The sequence below is a fragment of the Xiphias gladius genome, chromosome 8 (assembly GCF_016859285.1).
Source record: "Xiphias gladius isolate SHS-SW01 ecotype Sanya breed wild chromosome 8, ASM1685928v1, whole genome shotgun sequence".
NCBI classification, from domain to species: domain Eukaryota; kingdom Metazoa; phylum Chordata; class Actinopteri; order Istiophoriformes; family Xiphiidae; genus Xiphias; species Xiphias gladius.
The window spans coordinates 27,776,574-27,801,660 of NC_053407.1; the positions used below are offsets into that span (position 1 = coordinate 27,776,574).

At 44.1% G+C, this 25,087-nt stretch overlaps 2 protein-coding genes across 6 annotated transcripts in view; one reads left to right on the forward strand and one right to left on the reverse strand.

Moving 5' to 3' along the window:
- The window catches only part of cftr (CF transmembrane conductance regulator), a 49,595-nt gene extending 40,222 nt beyond the window's left edge, over window positions 1–9,373 (forward strand). For all 4 annotated transcript variants that reach the window (XM_040132868.1, XM_040132869.1, XM_040132866.1 and 1 more), the window contains 6 exons: window positions 423–653; window positions 2,122–2,277; window positions 3,110–3,199; window positions 3,852–4,024; window positions 5,110–5,215; window positions 5,805–9,373. In XM_040132868.1, coding sequence (XP_039988802.1) covers window positions 423–653; window positions 2,122–2,277; window positions 3,110–3,199; window positions 3,852–4,024; window positions 5,110–5,215; window positions 5,805–6,020 — 972 coding nt within the window. In that variant the 3' untranslated portion in view covers window positions 6,021–9,373. The remainder of the gene's footprint in view (window positions 1–422; window positions 654–2,121; window positions 2,278–3,109; window positions 3,200–3,851; window positions 4,025–5,109; window positions 5,216–5,804) is intronic.
- Window positions 9,374–10,061: 688 nt separating this feature from the next.
- Window positions 10,062–25,087, reverse strand: part of cttnbp2 (cortactin binding protein 2) — a 97,805-nt gene continuing 82,779 nt past the window's right edge. For both annotated transcript variants that reach the window (XM_040133160.1, XM_040133161.1), the window contains exons 14-23: window positions 24,221–24,320; window positions 22,700–22,876; window positions 20,756–20,928; window positions 20,121–20,299; window positions 18,555–18,802; window positions 18,231–18,422; window positions 16,008–16,059; window positions 15,664–15,763; window positions 12,961–13,068; window positions 10,062–11,666 (exon numbers count right to left, since the gene is read on the reverse strand). In XM_040133160.1, the coding sequence (XP_039989094.1) occupies window positions 11,268–11,666; window positions 12,961–13,068; window positions 15,664–15,763; window positions 16,008–16,059; window positions 18,231–18,422; window positions 18,555–18,802; window positions 20,121–20,299; window positions 20,756–20,928; window positions 22,700–22,876; window positions 24,221–24,320 (1,728 nt within the window). In that variant the 3' untranslated portion in view covers window positions 10,062–11,267. The remainder of the gene's footprint in view (window positions 11,667–12,960; window positions 13,069–15,663; window positions 15,764–16,007; window positions 16,060–18,230; window positions 18,423–18,554; window positions 18,803–20,120; window positions 20,300–20,755; window positions 20,929–22,699; window positions 22,877–24,220; window positions 24,321–25,087) is intronic.

The window sequence follows — 25,087 nt, forward strand, 5'->3', positions numbered from 1 at the left end:
GTGGGTTTTAAAATTGTTTAAAGAAGCAAGAGATTTTTTTTTTTTTTAACCCCTAAAGGAACCATTTATCCTCCAGGACTGGACAGTGACCGTTTGATGGATCCAATACACTGTAAAAAGTTTTGGAGTAGAATTTAAATTGGTTTTCATGTTGTTTTCATTCAAAAAAAAAAAACTGACCTAAGAAAACGATACACAAGCCACACACAAGCCACTGACTGCAACAGTAAGTGATGATTATTTTTACCCTTCAACACCTTTCAGCAGTGGTGGTCTACAGATATAGAGGAGTTAACTGTGACTGGAAAGTTCCTGGTTTATGTCCTAAAACCAGCCTGAAAATTCACAGCGATGAACAGTAGTAATCTGTATGTACACTTGGCAGATCCCAGTAATCCACAGTTCTCTCCCCATCCTCTCAGATGCGATCGGTGGATCGGGTGTTCAAATTCATCGACCTGCCATCCGAGGAGCCGCTGCTGGGGAAATCTGGTGGTAAAGGAGGCCCCGACCTCGTCATCGACAACCCTCACGCTCATGACTGCTGGCCCAACCGCGGCCAGATGGATGTCCGGGGCCTCACCGTCAAATACACAGAGGCTGGACGCGCCGTCCTCAGCGACATCTCCTTCTCTTTGGAGGGGGGCCAGAGTGTAAGTCCTGAGTGGTGGTTGGTCAGGGTGCGTATGTGACCGCATTTTAATGAAGTTTGGCAGAGTGATGCATGTTAGCTCTGCTTTATTGGATTTTAAAACATCGGAGCACTGTTTGGCCCAAGACGGACACTGCAGTTAAAGGGTCATAGCAAGGTCATGCAAAGGTTATAGCAAGGTGAAATACTTGTTAACTGTTTGCCTGTAATTATTGGTTTAAAGCTGCTACAATCAATATTTGATATTTACACTGGATCAGATGGCTGTGTATTTGAGAGGGGTCACTTGTAGTGACAGCCCCACTGGTAATTATCACCACCTCTGCAGTTCTCTTGAGCTCTTAGTGTTTCAGCAGCTTCCAGCTCATTGTTTTGGTTTTCTGGCTGCAACTTTACTTTTTTTTTTTTCCTCAGTGTGTCTGCTCGCAATAGTCGTGATTAACCCACTGTAAGCACTAAAGTTAGTGATTAGCTCATGAAGAAAAGAGTTGTCAGGTGTTGGTGGAGACAGAAACAGAGTTAAAGAGGGAATGAATATTGGAAATACATCCATCATTTGGACGGAAACACAACTCCATACGTTGCTCCTTACCTGCTGGATGTTTAATATTTAAATAGGCAACAGTTTGTCAATAATGTTTGTGTTGTGTTTACAGCTTGTTTCCATTTCCCCAAAGTGAAAAATCAGTTAATGCAGTTTAAGTTACGAAGTAGGAATTCATGCAGGGAATTAAGTTTTTTGTTTACTGTTATTTATCAAAGTGCAAATGAAGAAAATGGAATTCCTTTCTGGGACCAAAGTAGAAACAAAGGCACAAACCAGGCAACATAACAAAACAAACAAATGAAAAATACGTAATGCAAGTACGTGACGGAGCTGTGTGAATAAAACGGATGATAAAATGATTATAATAACTAAATGAGCAAGAACAGTGTGAGTATAAACAAGTTTTCACTGCTATAAAACACTTTTTTTGAGATGATTTGAAACATAAATTCACATCTGTAATATCTCGTTTCTGGATTTCAAATTCCTTGTAGTATAAATCAGGGCATAGGAATTTGGCAGTGTTGGCCAAATACCAGAGAGCTCTCGCTCTCTGCTCCTGGCAGTAATTATAGTCAGTATGAGCTCCTCCATAATGAATCCTGGAGGACCGCAGAGCTCCGTAAGTGGCAGTCCTCTAGCCTCGTCCCATTAGCCGCTCCATGGCCTCCTGATAAATGGGCTAATTGTTGCCGCGAGGCTGCAGCAGAAAGGACCGAGAGTTTTTAGTCCTAGACACCTCAAGGCAGCCGTTCATTTGATAATGTCATGAGTTCACTCTACTATTCATTCTTAAAGATGCATGCACACAAGGACATCAGATACAGAATTTCTAGAAAACCGTGAATGAGTTCATTAAGATTTTGAATTTAACATGTTTAGCAGATTAAAATATATCTGTTCTGGTTGTGTGGCTGTGTAGGTGGGTCTGCTGGGTCGAACAGGCTCAGGGAAGAGCACGCTGCTGTCCGCCCTGCTGCGCCTCGCCTCCACGGATGGAGAAATCTCTATTGACGGTGTCTCCTGGAGCTCCGTCTCCCTGCAAACCTGGAGGAAGGCCTTCGGAGTGGTGCCCCAGGTACTTCTACAACTGCTGAGCTGCTTTTCAGCAAGGCACTCGGTCACCGGCTTGAATTCCAAGACTATAGAGAAAATCTAGACAGACGGTCGTCTATTTATAATGTTACGAAGGATAAAACGTCTCTTTTGACAGTTAAATCTGATATGATTCATTCTAAGATTAAGGCCTCTTCAAAGTACTCATTTGTTGAAAGTTTTAAAATTCAGATGGTTGCCTTTAAAAAGCTATCATTGGGGAAAAATATTTTCACAATTTAATCTGCATCATTTTGGATAAACAAAAAATTTCATTCGTGGAAGCTAATTTGTGTCAAAAGAAATAAACCAATTCAGTACAGAATTAAAAGAATTCTTATTTCAACGAAGAAATGGTAGGATGGGAGACTAAAATCAGAAAAAAAAACACATTTCTACTGAATAGAATTAAAAACATTCTTGTTTGAACAATTGTGATTTGTCTGCTTTTGCCCAACAAGCCTGACTGGATCAGAAAGTCCTACAATAAGGCTGAATATGAACCATTGCAAACAGCAGCAGATAGACTTGGAGTGTGTGTCATTATTAATCGACGAAATCGCCTCCATATTCTTTTATTTTAGATCCAAAACATATGAACATGAACATGTCTTTGGCCAAGTTGTGAGATAAATCTGACATAAGAATAGAAGGAATCAAACTAAGTCAAAATGCTGTAAATACTTAATTACTGCTTTTGCACAGTAAATGATCCAAATGATTTCTTTCTAGACTTTTCATTTTAAGGCAACCTCTCTATAATCCAGTCTGCTGACTGTGAGATTTAAATGTTTCCTCCGGCCTCTATTGAACAGAGAGTCTTTATTCTGACTGGAACTTTCCGGATGAATCTGGACCCACACGGACGTTACAGCGATGAGGAGCTGTGGAGGGTGGCCGAGGAGGTGAGCCTCTATTTTCCCTCGCTGTACTGTCAAATCCTGGTTATGATCGGTAAATTAATCCCTTCTCTTCTACCAACATGCTTTTCATTTCATCAATCAATTAGAGGTAATGAACCTTTTGTTTTTGTCGAATTAACCACAGTTTTCAATTCCTGCCTTTGTTTTTCTCTTCATGCTGCTGGGATATCAGGGAAATAAGGGTTATTATTTTCATAGTTTTGTATCAAGCCTATTTTTCACACTGTCTAGTTGAAAGCAGGGCTCCCCCGCTCACCATACCATCCTGCTGCTCCGCTGTTTTATAAGCATCTCTATGATGATTTGACAAAGTTGTCGTTGAATTTGAAGATGTCAAATAAAGGTAAAAACGGTGCTAACTATTAAAACTACAACATATGGAAACCACGTGACAGTTTCAAAAATATGTTTTAGGGTAGGATGTATCGTGTAGACACCAAAACAGCAGCCATGTCCTGCAGGGTCAGAATCGGCTAATTAAAACTAAGCAGCAGGGTCAGTGGAGGAGAAACCGTCCCGTAAGCTGAAGATCTCTGCGCTGATGCCTCCATGACGGGAAACCCTTTGTGAAAGAGCCCGCCCTCAAGGCCCAATCATATTCAGTGAAGTAAAATCCTTTGCCGTGTGTCCTCAGGTGGGTCTGAAGTCAGTGATCGAGCAGTTTCCAGACAAGCTGGACTTTCAGCTGGAGGACAGAGGCAACGTGCTGAGCAACGGACACAAACAGCTGCTGTGTCTCGCACGTTCCATCCTCAGCAAGGCCCGCATCCTGCTGCTGGACGAACCCTCCGCCTACCTCGACCCCATGTCAGTATATTAACGCCAAAATACTCTCATCTGTCTGCGTGTGTGTTTGGGTGTAACGAAGTATTTATCACCGGCCTAAAAGTCAAATCCACAGTATCCTGTACCTTTTCAGCATGATGCAGTTTCCAAACTTCGTTTTGAGCTTAGAGTTTATTTTTGTCAATTTGAAACAGAGCATAAGAAGAAAAAATGCAAGAAATTTAGATGGGCTTGTTTGAGACCTTTTGTCTATTGTATGATTATTAAATCAAAACAATACTGTTACACCAATATATTGGATTCAAAATGTCCCTTTGTTACTTGTCTAAACAGCTTTAATTGGGGACTTAATGTAGCGCATACATTCGTTCTCATTTACTATTTAGACATTCAGGTTTTAAATGTTTTAGACTGTACGAAATTTGACAAGATAAACCTGCAGACAGGCTCAGATAGATGTGGCCTCTGAATACACCGTTAGATCTGTTTCATGTCACAGCAGCATCAGATGGATTTAGGGCGTTTTGATAGGAGCAGTGAGCTAGAAACACGATGCCTTGCCGTCCTGTCGGCATGTATTCCTGCAGTTTCTTGGATATTTTCCTTTTTTTTTTTCTCCCGTGTGCTTCTCTGTGCAGCCTGAGACATTAGAAGCTTTAGTAAATATCTGTAAGCAAGGAGCTTCCTACTTCCTACCCCCTAAACACCTGAAAGTGATCTAGGATTTGTGTGTATTTCCCTTCTGTTTGTGGCGTCCGGTAAAGTGAGATCACAGTGCAGCTTCAGTCACCCAAATCAAGTATGTGTGGTGTTCCTGTCACTGCATATGGTGACAATCTAGAGTGCTTACAGTAACTCTGAACTACTGTATGTTGGAGGGCGTGTGTGTAACCATACGTGCAGAGGGAAGGGGGGGGGGCACATGATGGTAAATGAAGCCTATAATGAGCAATCTAGTTTAACCTGAGGCCAGCGCTGCCTGCTCTTTCATGTCAGCTTCAACAGGAACACAACGCTAAGCTAATGTAACAGCAGCCTTTGATGATGATGATGATGATGATGAAGATGGTTCTGTGTGTGTGTGTGTGTGTGTGTGTGTTGAGCAGAACGCTACAGGTCCTGAGGAAGACGCTGAAGCAGGCGTTCTCCGGCTGCACTGTCATCCTATCAGAACACAGAGTAGAGCCGCTGCTCGAGTGTCAATCATTCCTGGTGAGTTTTGGATTAAAACGTGGTTTTTTTGCTGATGGTTCGTGGCCGATATTCAGTCTCCGTTAAAGCCGCACAAGTTGCTCAGAGAAAGTTTGGGGCGCAGACGCTGATGGAACCGATCGACTTGGCCTCCTATCAAATGATTAGAAATCTCCCTCCGTGACCGCATGTTGGGTGCAGGCAAGGGCACGCATGCACATCTGTGCTGGGTGTGTTTGTTTGGGTGTTAGTAATGGAGGTTTGTGCCCGAACAAGCAGATGGCGTGACAGTAACATGAGGGAAGTGACCTCATGTTACTACAGGCTCGGGGAGTCACTGTGACTCGATAAATGGATGGATGGATGGATAAATAGATATGTACTGTAGATGGACACTATAGAGATTAGAGACTGTAGATAGACACTGTAGATTCTGATGGTTAGATAGAGGGTTTATAAACAAAGGAAATGGAAAATGACAGCTAATTTTCAAATCAGCTGTGTGTCTTTTGTTGACTGCGGTTGTAGCGCGGACCTGACGTAGCAAAAAGACAGGATTAGAGCCCCAGATAAACACGTAACCGGCTTCTTCTCCCTCCCGTCTGCCCAGATGATCGAGGGCAGCTCCATGAAAAGCTACGACTCCATCCAGAAGCTCCTGAACGAGACGAGTCACATGAAACAGGCCATGAGCGCCGCCGACCGGCTCCGCCTCTTCCCGACGCTTCACCGCCTCAACTCCAGCAAGAGGGCGGCGCCGCAGACCGCCAAGATCTCGTCCCTGCCAGAGGAAGCTGAGGACGAGGTCCACGACACTCGTCTCTAAGCGGCCGGACACACAAACACACACGTGTTAAAACATAGATGAGTTTGATCCAGTGTTGTGCTACGGGTGGTGTTGAGCCCAATTGGCAAATACTATGTTTGAGCCATTATTCCCCCAAATTACCTGTGAAACAGCATTTCAGGCACGATGGGACGTTAAAACTCTCCACCGGAACCCAGACAGGACTTCTTTTGCTGATAGTAGGAAAACTCAATTTACAACAAATCCTAATTGAGTTCGATGAAAAATCAAATGTGCAGTAAAGGAAAAAAAGTTAAAGTCAGATTTCCAGCATATGGACGGTGGACAAAATTTTTTCTACTTGATTTTTAATCAAATCGACACGTCTAACATACTACTGTCAAAGCACATGAGGTTCATTTAGTTACAGAATTTTACACTAATATACAGGTGGTAGAGGAAGCTTTGCACACATGTAATAAAAAAATTCTATGTCTGTAATAGTTTGAATGCTAACAGACGTGTATAAATCTGAATCAGACGTATGAGATTACAGAAATAAAACGTCGTATTACAAGTGTGCGAAACTTAAAAGCAAAACTAGGTGTTGACCGTTGACCAAGACAGTACAACGTAGCTGCAAGTCAAGAAAAGTTATCAGTGGTTTCCCAAATTTTGAAGCTGTTGGTGTAAACCTGCCACTAAATTACAAAATGATGATAAACCGGCACGTGTAGCTCTGGACGGGAGGATCTTAGTCGCCGATGCGTGGACGACAAAATGCTCCGGGAGCAAAGCAAAAGTTACGTGCCACCATGAGCACATTAAGCACATAATAACACACCCCAAACATCTGGCCTCAGCCTGACCAACTGGGGGCTTTGTTGTTGAACTACTTCAAGTGCCTTTGCAGGTTTCAGCCAAACAGGTGCCGTTTGGTGCGGGACAAACTGAGTGAGGGCTGCTACAGTTCAAATGATTCTCCAAAACGTTCTCTCCCGGGCCAAAACAATTGTATTTGCTTTGAAAAAGCATCAACTGCTTCATAGTTTTTTGTTTTTTTGTTTGTTTTTTTTTGGGTTTTTTGTTTTTTTTTGCATAATTGTTGAAAAGCATCTTCATTGGTTTGAAACAAGGGATTATTTCCCAGGAAAACTGTTTTCACTGGAGCTTTCAGTCCCTGCAGATTGTTAAAACTCAGACTGACCTGACACACGCAAGAGGCCGCCACTGTAGAAGTCTGACGTCCTGTGTGCATCTGGATCATCAGGGTTTGATCAAACTGGTCTTTTCTCTGACGCACAGTTACAAAGTGTAACCGTGAGTATTGTGAGGAAAAAACCGACTGTAAGAGCTCAGAAAGGACACAATTAACTCATCACAGCCAACTAATCCAATTAGCTTTAGGCAGCTGACAGGAAATAAGGAAATAACATCAGATAATGTTGCAGATTCATCCAAAAAAAAAAAAAAAACTTGACGTCTCTGCTCGGTCTGAGGCCATGTTGATACTAAACCAGCTAAATTTGGGCCTTGGTCCACACTAAAGGGTGATTTTTGCAGCACCGGGATCATTTTTATTGTTCGTCACTCTTTCCTCTCAAACAACAGATACGCTTCCATTTTGTTAACATGTACCAGTCTAAACCAACTCCAACAGGCGCGTCCATACACAGCCACCCGTATTTTTCATGCCATCATTTTTGTTTGGTTTTCTTGTTTTGTTTTTTTCTCTGGCATATTTGCTTTGCAACCTTCGCCGGAAATATCCCATCGTCTACATGTTGTGAGCTTATTTACTGTTGTCTCACCATGAGCCTTCCAGTTTCACTCTGTACTATCGATGAGTAACAAAACAGCGCCGCTTATCCTTGTTGAAAACTATTTTCCCTCCATTGAATTTCTGGTAGTGGTCGGCCTCTCAAACAGTGACACCACAAACAAAGGTCGGAGTTGTTGTGGATTGTATTGTAAGACTCGCCGCTGACGTCTTGCGTCTGATGAGAATTAATAGTAATAATTTGATAAAATTAATAGCTTCTGCCTTTCACAACCAAAAATACAGGTTTCTACAAAAATCTGTCCAGAGTGGATAAATCTAGGAAACACTGGCCTCAGATTTTAATGTGGACGAGGAAAACTTTGATGCTGAAGAGGATGAAACCATCTGCTGCCTGAGTTCTTCGTTTCTATGATAATTTCGAGTCGTTTTTGAATGCCAAAAATAATCACCCGCGGGTACCGACGTTAATCTGTACTCAATGTTATGAAATAATTGTGAAGCATAAAAAAAATACAGATTTCATGGATGATTAATGAGCCGAGGACAAATCACGGTTTTATACTCGTTCACTAATCTTGTCCGCAAGAACAGAAAAACAGGTCCAATGTAAATATCAGACCAAGCTCAGCTTCACAGTGAAAGTTGTTCGCAAACACAGATCGTACACTAAGATAGTAAACCTGCTACAGTGTGTATACATTTTAAATGGGCTGAAAGTAGGCCAAAAAGAAATAAAAAGAAATGAGCAAAATTCGGATATCCTACATGATGAAGAGGTCAGAGCTTTGGGTAAACAGTTCTTCCGGGGGATTTCGGCTACGTGCGGCTGCAAGTACGAATGAGACTCCTGCAGTGGCTTCGTGTGTATCACGAGGAAGTATCGTCTGAATATTCACGACAGTATGCAGACCCCGCAGTAACGTCGAGGCTGGAAACACACACCGTGACGCTGTTGGCTGACGCTACCTAACGAGTGATGACTCAGATACCTTTATTTTTCTATCTGTATGCACTTTAGAGACACCCCGAGGTACTCATCAGCTTTCACAGCCAGGAAACAGTCAAAGGATTAAACCTCGTACAACTGTTGTTTTTGTTGGATTTGTTTTTTTTTCCGAGACCTCCATAAAGTGAAGTGTAGATGTAGAATTGTTACTTTGAGTTCTGCTTTTTAAATTCATCGTTCAGTCTCTGTTACTCAACAAATTACAGAGAGAAGCCGGTAATTCATCAAAAAAAAACAACAAACATTTTCTATTTGAAATATATTTTTTCAGAGCCGCTGCTGTACAAACGCAGAGCAAACATTTAGCTATTACTTTTTTAAAATCCTTTTTCAAGATGTGCCTGTTGCTTCCCTCTGAAACTGGAAACCATTTTGATTCCTAACATCATTATATTTTCTGCTTTGGTTGAGGGAAGAGTGTGTTGCTCCTTTCATACCGAATAATAGTTTGTATAGCACTGATGCCTTGATAACTGTGACAACAGATTTTTTTTTTTTTTACAGTGTAAATTAAGAACAAAGCTGTTTCTTACAAATAGGAAAAGGACGCAGATGTCCCAAAATGTATAAATGTATGTGTTCAATCAACTATATTTCCAGTAAAACTAAAGATTTTGAGAATTTCACTGTGGTTGAGTCATTTTTTAAAAAATAAAATAAAATTTTTTTTTTTGTGAAAAGCCAGTGAGCATCAATCACGTTAAAGGACAATTCTGTTAAAGGTCTTGTTCATGCGGTGTCTGTGACCTAGCGATTCCGCCATGAAAACCTTTTTTCTTTAACATGCACTACGTGGACAAAAAAAAATATGCAGACACCTTTATCATTACAGCCATGTGTGATAGCGAAACATGTCATTCCAAAACCGTGTGCCGCTAATCTGTTGCTATCACAGCCTCCGATCATCTGGGAAGGCCCTACGCGAGTTGCTCAGGGCCTCCCGGCTCTTCCCAACGGTGTTGGATGGGCTCGAGGGCAAGGTCTTCCGCACACATTTACGGACCTCCATTGTAAATCCTTCTTCAAACTGTTGTGACAAAGTTGGAAGCACAATGTCGTCTAAAATATCACTGAACGTTGTAGCATTTCCCTCAATTGTAGCCCGACCCAGACCAAAGTGTGTCTCCATTTATTTTAATTTTTCCTGCTGCGAGCGGCTCCTTCATTTCCTGTGTGCATTGCATTGTGGAACAACCACAATGGTTACAATGGTCAGTGAAAAATGAAATGAAATGAAAAATCGAGAACAAAGGAACAGAACGAGCCCGATGGGGATTTTTAACAGTGCCATTTTAATGTTTGTGCTTGAAAGACAATTCTTTAAACCTCAAACAGCTATCATACAGATCCAAATCATAGATCGACTAAAATCTCTCCTGTACATATGTATAGATATATTTATATTTATATGTATAAACAATGTCCGCTTAAAATAAAACTTGTCTTTTTTAAAAATAGAAACGTAGGAAGAACACAGTGACAATGGAAAGCAAAAAAAAAAAAAAAAGTGTGAATTACACTGTAGGGCTCAGCTGGGGTTAAATTGAACATGACTCAGGGGGAGGGGCGCGAGGATGGGCATTTAAAATATTTATTATGGCTTACAGTTGACAGAGGACATCCTGTGTTTATACAGTTCTATTACTTATTGCCACATCCCCTTCACTTTGAAACAAGTGAGGGGTTCAGAACCAAACTCATTTTACAAACACTATGTACAAGTTTTTCTTTTTTTTTCAGCAGTTTTACTTTAAGGTTTTGTCACTGTACAAGCGTCATACCACATACACCAATCTATAGAGCATTTAAACGTACTAATTCTTATTTACAAATATATTTGGTAAAACCCTGATTAATTTCAACAGTATTTCAACCAACCTTGCAACTATTTAAAGATAAAACACTTGAATATTTCAAAATACTTAATAGCAAAAACAACAAAAGAAAGAAAATAAAAACCTGCTTGTTTCTTTCTTTGATCCAAAAACACTTTGCACTTAAAAGTAACACCTGTAAGTAATTTCAGTTACTATTCAATGGCCTTATACCAGAGGAGAAGTACAGTATTTCACTTAAAGTACACAAAAACACTGTGCCAGGACTGTTTTGAGGCAGTTTCTACCAGTCAAATACTTAACATCTCAACTCTTATTTCAGTAAATGCTTACACTGTATCTTGTCTATTGAATACTGTCCCATAATATGCACGTTGATACAATATGGAATAAGGCAACAGTAAAGTAACCTGCTGCATTACCTTCTGTTGTTCTTTCCTCCGTAAAGTCTCACCAAACCCTCTTTTTACGCCCCGGACGATCAAATACTTCAAATACTGTAATAGAATAAAACTATGGTCCCCAAGTACACAACTGTAGTACAGTGTAACAAGTACGGATAACAAGTACAAATACTGAAAGTCAAAGGTCGTCAGGTACCTAGTCTTTACATCGTGGAGGGAGGTTCACAGGGGAATCATGGGGAGGGACAGGAGGGGGGTCTACTTATTGTTGTTTTCATGCAGGTCTCTGTGGAGGATCCAGATGTCCTCATGTGATTGCTTGTTGTCATTGATGTTGTTGCGGTAGTAGTAGTTGCTGCTGCTGCTGCTGCTGCTGCTGTTGGGTGGAGCCTGCTTTGTTCTACTGCTGTTGGTGGTTCTGATGCGGCTGGGAGGCGTCTGGGTTCGGATAGGGCTGTTGCTGTTGCTGCTGTTGCTGCTGCTGCTGCTGCTGCTGCTGTTGTTGTTGTTGCCGCTGGTGGCGGCGGCGGACACTCGTGTCTGCTGCCCCCTGCTGCTGGGGACGGGGAGCTGCGATTTGGCGCGGGGCCCTGAACGCCGGTCGCTGCTCTGGACGGCTGCCTGGCCGGGGCTGCGGCTGGACTGACGAACGACGGCCTGCGGGGGGGAGCGGAGAGTTTCGTGAGCTGGAGCCATTTTTATCCGCCACCTGCTGAACCAAAATCATCCGACTGCATTGCCAACCACCACTGCCGCATGTGCAGGACAGTGAAGTAATAGCAGCAGTTCGAGATCTGCAGTTGTAGACGTACCCTTAGCAGATATCAATAGTTTGTTCTCTTTTAGGGACGACTGACATGAAGGACGGGGTACGTTGGAAGGCAAACGTGTTTGTAGCTGCTCTGACAATCACACCCACTTAAAGCAGTGATTGGCCAGGTGTGTGGGAGGTAAGAAAAAATTCTCTCTCAAGTTCTTTTTTAAAAAAAATGTTGTTTTATTGTTTATTTCTACCATTTCTGGAAATAGTAATATTTTTATTTTTTATTTTTAAAAGGCCCAGTCATAATTGTTTAGCAGTGCAGAAGAACTGCAATGCAAATAATTCGTAAAAATCAGCTGACGGTATTTTACAAGCTCAAACATACCCTCAATTCTTCTACCACCAAAACAAGGAGCTAAAAGAGGCTTAAAAAGCTCTGTAAAAGGCACTGTACATCCAGTAAGACCTTACAGCTACAAACTAAAGCTGCAGGAGTGACGTTGTCCTACAGCGCAGACTTCAAGCTTCTAATTCTGGACAGGCCAATTATGTGTGAGGTAACACCAAACACATGATTAAAGGTTGAACAAAACAATCCCACACATGCTTTTAAGATCTGAGTCACCAGTTTGTGGTTCAGTCTGGTCACTCGATGCATGGAGTGATAATGACAAACAGGATGAGCAGAGGGTGTTTTTTAATAACAAAAAATAGTTGAGCAGACAAAAATAACAACTGAAATAGAATCTTATGTGTCTGCGTGGGTGCATTTTTTTCAACAGCTTTTGAGGCGTAGGTTTGTTTCTGGGTTTTTTTTTTTATCGGTCGAATTATGCAACCATACAAAAATTAATAATAAATTTAAATGAATTTAAAATGCACTGAGTTTTTTTCATGGGGTCTAACTGAGATTTTTTTTTTAGTTTTTAATGAAGTTTCCACTTTACTCCCTTCACACACAGTGTTTGATTCTTAATAGATATATTTCCATTGGAGTATTCCTTTCATATGTCCTAGAGTTCGATTAAAAGGTGTGTGTTTAAATTGCTAATCAATTTACTCTTGTTCAAAATCTTACCCACTGTATTCTGTTACTTTTTGCTTCTTTGATAACATACTTTTTTCTTTTTAATTTTAATTTACTTTGAACTGCCAGTCATTGATCTATTTTCACCCCCCCCGTCTCACCGTCTGCGCTCGCTGATGGACGGCAGTTCCCTGCTCGGCCTTGTGGGGGCGTGACACTTCACTGGGAGAGCAGGAGAACAGGATCAAGTCGTCTTTGGCCTGAGAGATCTGTGGGAGATAAACAGGAGCGAGTGGTGAGCAGCTGGTAAAACCTGGACTGAAACCAAGTAACACCAGTTGCCGTTGTTAGTTCACAACCAGTGAGGACTGTCATTACTTGAAGTAAATTACTGGGTGAAGATTAAGTGTCATCAGCGTCAGGGTCATGCAGGTGAAGGTCTAAGACCCTCAATTCTTATACCAAGCATTTAGAAACTAGAAAATGCGCTCAGTAGAGCAAAGACCTCCGCCAAGGCCAGTGTCAAACAACATACACCAGAGTTCAAATCCACAGTAAACGACCCGGATCTGCTCCAAAATTTAATGGGTTCTTCCCGGGCCCAATGCCCATCCCTCCGCCAAGTTTGGTGCAAATTGGTTCAGTACTTATTGCGTAGTCCTGCTGACAAATAAACAAATAAACAAACCAACAAACTGGCAGGTGTGAAAACATAACCTCCTCAGGTAACGAGAGATTAAATTCTTGAGTTAGTCAGTAAGGTGTTTCTATGAGGGATCAAAGTCCTCCAACAAATCGTTGTTTATCACTAGAACTTAAAATATCTTTGAAAACAGCATTGAGCTCACAAAACCTTACAGACTGATGAAACACTTTTAGATAAGTTATCACATGTCAGTGCAGCTTTTTACAGACTCGCACCCGTGAAGCCGTTGAGAACCTAAACCGGAACAATTTTCTTGTTAATACGCTTTCGAAGCTCACGACTCAAAGGCACAAACTCAGCCAGATAAATAGGTCTCCAGACGGCACAGGAGCTAGTTAAAGGTAAATGTCATTCCCATGCCAGTGTAAAGCCCCAGACACACACACAAGGCCTCTATATTTGGAAGGATGACAGCAGCGAATTATAGAGCCAGGAGCGAGGCAAAACATGTGATCTAAAAGCCGAGTGTTTTGGAAATGTCAGTGTAATTAAGAAACAGATGAGGTGATAGTCAGAGCTCCATCTTTATGTATTTTTCCTTCAATTAAAGCAGTTTAAAGGTCATTTATTCCAAATCTATACCGCTTCAATCTGCTGTACTACCTAATTATATCAATTTGTCATTGCAAACATCGGTATTAGATGATATGGTCTGTCTGAATTTATTCACACTGCTAAAAAAAAGGCCACTTTTAGCTTGTACCAGACAACTGGCCTCAGATTAGTGTTTTTTCCTAAACCCTAATTTATTTTGGATTGTTATACATGATGAATACACTGGAGTTTGTTGTGAAGCAGTGTTCTTGGTCTTCAACAGTGTTCAGGTAGGTGGTATGTGTTCAAGGAAAATCCACATGAAAGCCCGGGCCCAAGATTTCCAGAGCATCACAGTGCCTTCTTCCCATAGTGCATCCTGCTGCCATCTCTTCCCCAGATTACTGACGCACAAGTATCCGAACCGTCCACATGATGTAAAAGAAAAGGTGATTCGTCAGACCAGGCCACCTTCTTCCATTGCTCCACGGTCCAGTTCTGATGCTCCCGTGCCCATTGTAGGCGCTTTTGGTGGTGGACAGGCGTCAGCATGGGCCTTCAGACCGGTCTGCAGCTATCACCCTGTCGCCGGTTCACCGGTTGTCCTTCCTTGGACCAGGGTAGGTAGTGACCACTGCCTACCGGTGACCAGCACACAAGACCTGCTGTTTTGGAGACGCTCTGACCCAGTTGTCTAGCCATCACAGTCTGGCCTTTGTCAAAGTCGCACAGTCCTTACGTTTGCCCAATTTTCCTGCTTCCAACACATCAACTTCAAGAACTGACTGTTCAGCTGCTGCCTAACGTGTCCCACCCCTTGAATGGTGCCACTGTGACGAGGTTATCAATGTTATTCACTTCCCCTGTCATTGGTTTCCACATTGTAAATGATCGTCCTGATCATCGAAATTGATATTGCGAACTTGTTGGCAAACAGCTGCAAACATCTGCCCTGCTGCGGCCAAAAACGACGCTGTGAGAGCGGTGAGAGTCGACCAGAGCGGTAAAGTTTTGGTCCGGACGGAAACAATGAGCTGATTCTCACTGTGGCGCTCCGTAAAGCTGAGGGCAATTCTCCGTAGGTTCATCACTATGAGCGACGACTTCCACTTTGTCATTTGATAAATTATTATAAAATATTCATTACAGGTGCTTTAATAATGTTTTTTTTAATACAACAGAGCATCACATTTCCTTTTCGGGACTTGACTGGACTCTCAGTTGTCTGTTTAGTTCAATTTCTGTTTGTTGTAGCGATTCTATGATATTCTATGCTTTATAATGTAGTTATATTCTTTTCCTTATGTCTGTGTTTTTATTTATCAATCAAAAATGTAACATCTCATCTCTCTGCAAAGCACTTAGGGCAACATTTATTGTTTTTAAATGTGTTTTATAAATAAACTGACTTGACGTATCTCAAAAAAAAAATTACATGGGACTCAATTTATTGATTAAAAATTGTAGCAGGGGTAAACTTTTCTCTGTAGGACATTCATAATATCTGTAAGTTCAGTTCACACCTACAGACTGTTTTATGGTGCATGGAAACTGCTGTCAACATCGTTGCTCTGTGTGTGTGTGTGTGTGTGTGTGTGTGTGTGTGTATGTGTACACACAATACCTTGCTGATGTCTGGCTCGGACTTGCTGGAGCACATGGTCTGCAGCTCTCTGATCAGATCTGTCTCGTCGTCAGAGAACACGGGCAGACCTACGGGCTCCCTAAAGACACACAAACTCAAATTAAATTTCATGTCATTTTAGTTTTTCGGACTTGTGACGTCACACTAAGGTAATTCAGCCATTAACATGCTTACTATTGCACTATGCTTGTTGGTGCTGTCTGTCTGAGTCCTGTTTATTTGACTGAGCCAGACTCAGAAATATCAATAGTGAGACAAGTCTGCTCCCTGCTGGCTGCTTTCGAGTCCTACTACTACTGATAATGAATGGACAGAGCACAAACCTCTGGACTTTGCCGTTGGCGATGAAGCTGACATCAGTGTTGGACAGTGACCCTGCAATCAGAATGAACGAACAGCTGTTAAGACGTGACTTTAAAAAGGGTCAGTTCACTCAAATCACAAAAACCACAATTTCATATTTCCTCCTACTAGAATCTACGGACGGGGGACAAGTTAAAGGAAAAAACCTGAAAAATGAGTGGAGAAATAGGAGGACAGTGCCCCCACCCACAGGGGACGAGGGGGGGGTCACTGAATGGTTCGATGAGCGTGGAAATGATGCCACTCACACGCCGTGGCCTTCGCAGTCACCTGATCTGGACCCCAGTTGAACACCCACGGGAGTTCTTGGACCTACACGTTAGACAGCGCTCTCCGCCACCGTCATGAAAACACCAAACGAGGGAATATCTATTAGAAGAATGGCGTCCCTTCCCTCCGGCAGAGTTCCAGAGTCGTCCAAGCTCAACGCCGAGGTGCACTGGGGCTGCTCTGACAACACCTCGTGTCCCACCTTGTCGGTTTTCCATCTAATTTGTCGACCGCCTGTAACTACGCAAAACGTGTTGGTTTTATCAGTAGAGTTGAGATTTCTGTCTCCACCCCGACACAGTGAAGGTGAATGCAGTTACGTTTGTTGCAGTCACAGCTTGGATTCAGTGCATTTGAAAGAAAGTGACCAGTGACGTGGCTTTTACACAATGACCCTGTCACTCGGGACGATCCACAGACCTTTCCGTCCGCAGATTTAGTTAGGAACTATTTTCTGGTGTAAACTATCCACACTGATGTTCTGGGGATATACCTGAGCAGCGCTGCATGGCAACGGGCCGGGCAGTTACAGTCATGTGATTAGGTTTTTCAGTAACGGGCAGGGTAATGGACTACAGTTACTAATCCCAGGAACGCTCCGCTTCTTTGACCTTTTGGGGGTCGGCTTGTTCGCCGTCTTACCGGCAGTTTGATGGAGGGTTGATACCGGTTTGGTCTCGGTGTTCAGTGGGCAGACTGGTCCGGGAAAGTGCTGAGGTGCAGGGGAAGCAGGTAGCCTCGCCCCAAAGAGGAGAACTGGGGCTGCAGGAAATTCTGCGGATCTGCGTCCAGACCGAGACTAAGCTCACTGCTGGATGTTTGAGTGTTTGAATGACATCGGCTAGCAGCACATGTTAAGCCTGTTAAACAGCGCCACCTTGTGGATACTGCTGACAAAAAAAAGAAAAAAACTGCAGTTTCCCCAAATCAGGGCTGTTTTTTCTGAAATCCACAATTCTAGACCCCGTGGTTTGACAATGGCTCAACAAAGCCTCTTCCATTTTAAAGAAACCCTTCAGATGCAGCTGAAAAATGCACCTTTTCAGCCCTTAGTGCTCTGTAATCCATTGTGTAACCACACAGAGTGGAGCATTCAGACCGTCCCCTTCAACTTGTAAAGACAGGAATTATGTCTAGTTGGTGTTCATCTGGTTGTCGGTCACTGGTTGATACAGTTCGGTACAGAAGTATTTGGACAGGGGCACAAATTTCGTAATTCTGCCTCTGTACACCCCCACGATGGGTTTGAAACGAAGCCATCAAGATGAGACTGAAGTGAAGACGTTCAACAAAAATATCACATCAACCATTTGGGAATTACAGCCATTTTTATACATAAAATATAAAGTAATTGGACAGTTGACTGAGGGCCAGGTTTGGCACGTTCCCTCGTTATTTCATGACAAATGACCCAGATAAAAGGTCTGGAGTTGATCCAAGTGTTGGATTTGCATTTGGTAGCTAAATGTCAAGTGTCATGGTAAAGGGTTTGAATCCTTATGTCAGTGTGATATTTCAGTTTTTCCTTTTTAACAAATTTACAAACTATTCTAAAATTCTGTCTTCGCGTGGTCATTATGGGGCATTGAGTGTAGACTGATGAGAGAGAAAATGAATTTAAACAATTTTAGCATGAGGCCGCAACTTGACAAAATGTTAAAAAAAAAAGAATACATGCTGAATGCAAATTTGTACTTGAGTAATTGGGTAAATGTACTTAGTTTGTTTCCACCACAGACTAGGAGTGGCTGAATACTCCATTAGCTTTGGTCTCTGTGAGGCCTAGGCCATGTCGTTTGGGGAGGAGGGGCGACATGTTCCCTGCGACTTAGGGTCATGTCGGGGACGCGGCATCATGGTCCTTCCTGAACCCCCCCCGGACTGCGACACAGCCTGTACAGCCCTCGTCTTACCCTCTCCGAAGGAACCGCCGCAGCTCCAGTTCAAGGCGGGGCTTCCCTTCTTCCGAGGGCTGGTGTTGGATCGCCTCAACTTGCTGCCGTCGCGTCCCTTCCTGCCCCCACCGGCGCTGCTTCCTTTATAGGAGCCGATGGCTGTCAGAGGGAGGGTCCCGCCCCGGAACTCCAGCAGGTACCTGTCGATTTCTGAGGAGGATGAGGGGGGAGGGGGGAGATACGCGTCAGCATCTTTTCCATCAAATCTGTCGGAGTCCGTCCCGACTGTAACGAGAGCCAGTGACAACATGTGAACGAGCATCGTCGGCGACGCCCACGCACCGTGTCGAGGCAGAGGGCAGCCCAGGAGAACGGCCTTGTTGACCAGGATGCTGAGCGCAGCTTTCACCACAGCCAGCTGGCCGGCGCTCAGCCCACAGTTGCTAGGAGACAGTCGCTGCGACGACGGTGACGAGGAAGAGGAGGTGGCGGTGGTGGCGGAGGAGGAGGAGCGCTTGGCTGTTACCCGGGAGATGATGGCCTCTTCCACGCGGGGGACGACCACGGCGTTCCAGAGCCGAGCCAGCCACCTGAATGAACGCAGACAGACACACACACACACACACACACTGCATTGTTTATCGCCTTTTCATAACATGTTTGCTGTGGACTTTTCTCCCGCTGCCGCTCACTCCTCACTGGGGCAGTCATTATGCTGCGTTCAATGTCGCCAGAACAGGAAAAACACCCATTATTCCGACGTGCTTAGCTCTCGCGCCGACCTTGTAGTCCCGCCAGGGAAACAGCCCAAATTAGACGCTCCTGTTGATGATCAAGTCAAACCCGACACAAACGGCGTGCAGCTCCCATCAAATGAGCTGAATGTATTATATTAGTGTTAATATTCAGCTGTACTCCGTAGCTGCCGGCGGTGGTGCGTTCCCGGCCGCTCTGCCAACGGTTGCGTTGACACATCGGTGGTTATTTTCACAAAGTGGTGCGAGGTCGTCGGTGTCAGAGATTCCTGATATCTGATTCAGAAGGCTGAGCTGTTTTTTCCCCCACTCAGCTGCTGGTAGTTACGGTTTGAGAGACATGACTTGGGTGCACATTAGATACAATAAGCAGGTTTAGAGGGAACGACGGCTGCTGGTAAAATACAGTTGGTTTATAAAACTGCTTTATGGTTGTTTAACTTCTCGGGGCATTTTCACTTTATCCCAGAGACACGAGGGAAAGGCCTTTTTTATTTATTTTATTTTTTTAGTGCTGAAACAGTAGAAAAGTAATAAGCAACCATTACATTATTAATTCATTTAAGTAAAATGCCAAACATTCTCTGGCTCCAGGTTCTGGTTTCTGGTTCTCAGTGTGACCGCCTGCTGGTTCTCTCTGTTACATACAATAGTAAACTGGATCTCTTCGGCCTTTGGACCGTTGGTCAGATACGTTTCTAAGATGTCGCCTTGACCTCCTGAAAATGTATAATCGGTATTTTTTTTAACTATTTTCTGTCATTTTATAAACTAAACAATTACAGTAATGGTCAGCATAGTTTCAGCTCTTGCTTTATGTAATTATCTCAAGATAAGTGAGGCACTCAGGCGGATCTACTAATGGCCGCCTGCCAGCTGGCTACGAAAGCTTTTATATTTTGGGAAGCTTTTAGTGTTTTACCACAAAAACAGGTAGATATTCACCATTATATCATTAGGGAAAATGACCAGGTCGCAGCAGGGCAATATTATCCAACCAGCACAGTCTGCTAACGCTGCATTAAAAACTGAACCTGAAAGAATAAAATATCATCGACATGTTTAATCTGTATTTATTCTATGCTAATATGCAGTTCACTATATCGTGAGCAGCTATTCAGGACCACGTGCGCTAACTCACACACACACGCACCTGACGACTGCCTGTGCGTTGTTGGGGACCGCAGGGCAGGACAGGAAGAGCTGCGGGCCCAGCAGAGCCTCATGGGTCCCCAGGCGGGACAGACAGGCGTTGAGCTGCTGCCAGACCTGGCTCACCCAAAGCACCGACCGCTCCATGACGCCATCGGGTGTCCAAGCGCCAGTCCCCGTCTGGAGGGGGAGACGGAGGGAGGGAGGAATCAAATGTTTCACGTTCTGCTTTTATCCTGAGGATAAAACGCCACACGACAGAAGCGAAGCAGGGAAGGCTGGATTTGCTTGACAGCTGGACGACATAAAAACCTAAGGGCTCTCGTTACGTACCGAGAATTTCTCCTTCTTTTAAAGTTAACGCTCCACTCAGATGAAATGCATTAGAAACCCTGACTAAAACAGAACTGTTTTACTATTCCAGTCTCCAACCATCACTTTACTGCATAAATGAATTATTTTAACCATTTAACACTGGAAACCTTTTAATTTGAATTATTTTCACAGAGACTGTAGAAAGAACGAATCTTGAACCAGGAGACAGTTTGAAAATATACCGGACAAACATCCATTTTGCTGAAAAATACAACGTGCACCAGAAATGATGATCTACTGTCTCCAAAACCCCTGGCTGACCTTGTGGAGCAGCTTCCTTCGGAGGTGCCTCCCCAGCAGGCCGTGCAGCGGCTCCTGGTCCCAGCGAAGAGTCACCCAGCGGAAATGCTGCTGGAGGCGCAGCTCCGATCCCTGGAGGCGGGGCTTCGACAACGTGGCAATCAGGAAGCTGCCCTCGCAGAAATGGTGGGGACCTAAATGACGAATAGGCAGGGAAAAACTATGTGGATTGGTTTTCCGTGGCTCTCTGCATTTAGCGGTTATTCGGTTGCATAAGATGACACTCGCACCCAAAGTCGCGTCTGTTCCAGAAGGACGGTCTGGGGCCCAATTCTTGAATATCTGGTGCAGTTGATGGACCATTATTCTGATTCAGCTACAACATGAGGCAATAGTATCACTCATCCTGGTAGAAACTGCTCTGACACGACGCCCCATATTGTCACTTCTGTGGAATACGGTAACCTGACTGGTACATGGAGCTAAATAAACGTTTTCTAGACTTTTTTTTTTGGTCGTATTAAAGTTTCGAAGTAGTTGTTGCAATGGTTCCAAAGTGTTGAAGTGCTACCACAGGACTTGTATTCGCTTTCTCGTGCCACAGAAAAAGGTGCGGCAGAAAGAAAACCTAGGTTTCTACCCTGTGTGTGCCTCCATAACTTTGCTTCAGTGTCTCCTCCACTGATTCTGACATTCTGGTTGTGAATTTTTAAAACGTCACCTATCAAAAGGAGACCAGGGTTATGACTGTGATCAAAATGGTTGAAGAACAGGAACCTCTTTACTCTGGGTACATGATTTTCAGGCTTGTTCACGGATATGGGGGTGTCTGTCACGGGGTTAAGCGAATATAGTGGATTTGTGTCTCTGATTAAAGTCAACTTTATTTCTCTTTTTCTCCACAAATGAAATCAGCTTCTGATTGCTCTAAAAATTCATGAAAAGCTTAGTGTTAACTAGCCAAGCTTAAAGCCACCACAGGGTGTGGGGCAGGTCACGAAAAGCCTTAAAAAGCACTGAGTCCAGTTTCCTCGAGGACTTAGATGGTATTCAAAAAAACCCCTGAGATTTCATTGACAAAAATGAGCCAACGGAGTCACACAGTTTTCTCCCGCCTGTCGTGGGGCAGTAATGTTAGTTACCTCTGCCGTGGAGGTTTGGTTTTCACCTGCGTCCGTCGGTTTATTTGGTTGTTTATCTGTCAGCAGGATTAAGCAAAAGAAAACTACCGAACCGACTTGCGCCAAACTTGGTGGAGGGGTGGGACGTGGGCCAGGGAGGAACCCATTGCACTTTGGTGCAGATCAGGTTAAAACGGCGGATCGGGGATTTTTTTATTTTTATTTTTTTTAAGTCACTTTAAAGTCACTCTGCCTTGGCAGAGGTTATGCACTCTGCTGAGTGCCACCCTGGTTATAAAATGTTTTTGTATCCGGCTTTGGGCGGTTGGGACACGGTGAACTGAAAGTGGGACAGTTGCGACAGTGGATGGTGCTGCGGGAACCTGTTTCAGTCAGCACTGTCAGACCTTTAGCAGACACTGTGACTACTGCTGGCTACAGTAACTAGGAAGAAGAACTAGGAGGGTCTCATAATAGGCAGGTGTCCATTTTAGCAAAATTTACTTCCTGCCAGGAATCATTCATTTAATAAATTATATCCGTAGGAATTATTATCATATTCTGCTGGTAAGTACTGGAAAAAAATATTTTCCATCATACTTTCATACTTTGGACGATATGAAGGTATTAAAATTCTTTTTTTATGCATCCTGCAGAAAACCTGTACTATGTGCAGGATTTGAACATTTTCTGACTTTTGTGCCCCCTAGTGGTAGATGTTGAAACTAAAGGGCTGCCCCAATTTCCCCTATAGTCACATTAAGTTCTACACACAGTGGCTCTGAGCTGTATATTTCATTACAGTTCTGGTCTCATCAGGCCCAGAGCATGGCTGCGGTCATACCGGTGTTCAGGACCAGCGGCGAGGCAGAGCCCCTGTTGTCCAGACTGTGGCAGAGGTCTCCCAGCAGGCCTGTTAGAGACGAAGCCTTCTCCAGCCCCTCCAGGAGCACCACCACACACCGGCCGGTGTGACCGGGTGGCACGCCGACCCGCGAGCCCACTGCCGGCGCGAGGAAGCCTGGGACAGGGAGAGGAGAGGGAGGCACGGGCCGGGAGAAGGACTTTTCATTTTAAACTCCTGAACTGAAGCGCAGAGCTGTTTCAGTCATGTTGTGGCAGTTGTGGACACACAGCGAGTTGCTTTCCCGCTGGACGGCGGCTGAACGACCGTGCAAAAGGCCTCTGTCCCTCATAATCACCGCGGCAACAACAAGGCAGCTGAATTGAAGGTTCCCCTGTGGAGTTTCACACCTGCTGTCTTCTACGAGTTGGTCCCTGTTTCGCTTACCCTCACGCACGAGGACGCGCTTATAAAGACGCGATGCACGGGCCAACGAAGGCAGGGAAAAGCACGTGGACGTCAACAATGCTGGATTTAAATACCTAAAAGAAATAATCAGCTAGTTTTATGAGGAAGGAAATGAGCTCGACGTTCGTTAGACCTCAGGGATACACGCCGTGCCGCTTGGTGAGTAAACACTGCATGGGAACGTACCTGCTGGCGGTTTACGAGAAAACTCCGCAGGGCACCTTCACAGCTCCGGGTTGGCCGAGATTTTTCTCATTTTAATTTTAAAGAACCATGGAAGGGATCGCTGATTAACACGTGGGGGTTCTTTGAAGAACTTTTTCTCGTCGAGGGATTACTAGATGGCTCTGTTCCGATCCTAGAAAAAGTCACCGTTAACACCCCGAGCTCACTCTCGCGAAAGAAGCGGTTACACTTTAACATTGTCACAGCCGCCATTTTGTCAGAGCCGCGCAAACCCGAGCAAACTAGCAAATATGTTTAACATGCTCCCCAAATGCCCTTCGTTTTATTACCCTCGATAACCGCGTGTGTCGATTTTAAGCTAGGTGTCCTGTGATCCGTTGACTGTTAGCAAGCTCGCCATCATACCAGCTCTCTGAGGCTGGGGCGTTGCTAACGCAAGATTCTATCCCAGTAACTGTTCCTTTACGGTCGGGCTGACTGTTATAGGGGGCCGAAGTGAGACCGGCGCTTCCGGGTTCTGCTCCGCAGACAAGAGGACCTCATTCAGATTTGTAATTATGCTAATACCTGACAGAACTGGCTCAAAACCCGGTAACGTGGCTGGACGGCCCTTCATCCGTCTACTCCTCTCCTACCGCCTGCGCTCGCACATACAGTCATTTAACGCAGCTGAATTCCCAGTAAAGCTTTTCTCGCGGACGTCTTCTCTGTTTCTGTTGTCAGACAACAACAGTGACTGAAACGTGGCCCATTAAGACGACACGTTAAACCAGCAGACACTTCCTGTTTAGACAGCAGAGATTACTACTAGAAAGCTGGAAAGCCTTTGGACACAAAGTGTGTGTGTGTGTGTGTGTGTGTCCTCACCGCAGGTGATGAAAGTCTCCAGCAGCTGCTCTTTGGTCAGGCTCTCCTCCACCTCCACCCGCACCACGTCACAGCCGAGCCCCCCTGCCTCCTGCTTGGACTGCGAGACGGAGGGGGTTGGGGGTAGGGGGTGGTCGGGATGCGCCAAGAGACACGGAGGTAAAGAAGGGAGCACGTTGCCGTGGAAACAAAGGAAATTTACTACGACTGGCATGCGCCGAGAGAAACGGAGCAGGGGGAGAATTTGAATCGGCAGAAGAAACGTGGCTGCTATCAAAGACAGTACAGCCGAGACCCAGCCGCTGATACGTTTTCCTCTGTGCCTGCCTTTGTTTCTTATGCCGTCAGGTCGATTAGGAACACCGAGCTGAAACCGATGCAACCGTCCTGCAATACACCCTATCACCCCGAAGGTCATAAGGTCGATACTGTGAGGTCGTTTTGGAGGATGGAGTCTCTGGTGCCGCCGGAGTGCAGCGTGCTATACCGGCAGGTGTTCCTCTTATTGGGTCTACCCCACTCAAATCAAGGAGGGTTCGCTAAATGACACTAGGTATAATGTAATATCACCGGTATTAGGCTGTATCAGTTTTAGCTAGGTGTTCCTAATAAACTGACACAAGCATGTGTGTGTATATATATATATATATATACATATATATACACACACACTGTTACTACAATGCATCATATGTATGTAAAAAGCAACATTAACAAGTGAAAATGTGGAGGTGCACGTTGCTACGGGAGACAAACAGATTGACTGAATTCATTCTACTTTTTTAACTAAACACATTTATCCATTATCAGGTTAAAATAAGGCCAAAGAGATGTCGACGTCAATAAAAGCTGTTTCCATTTTTAAAC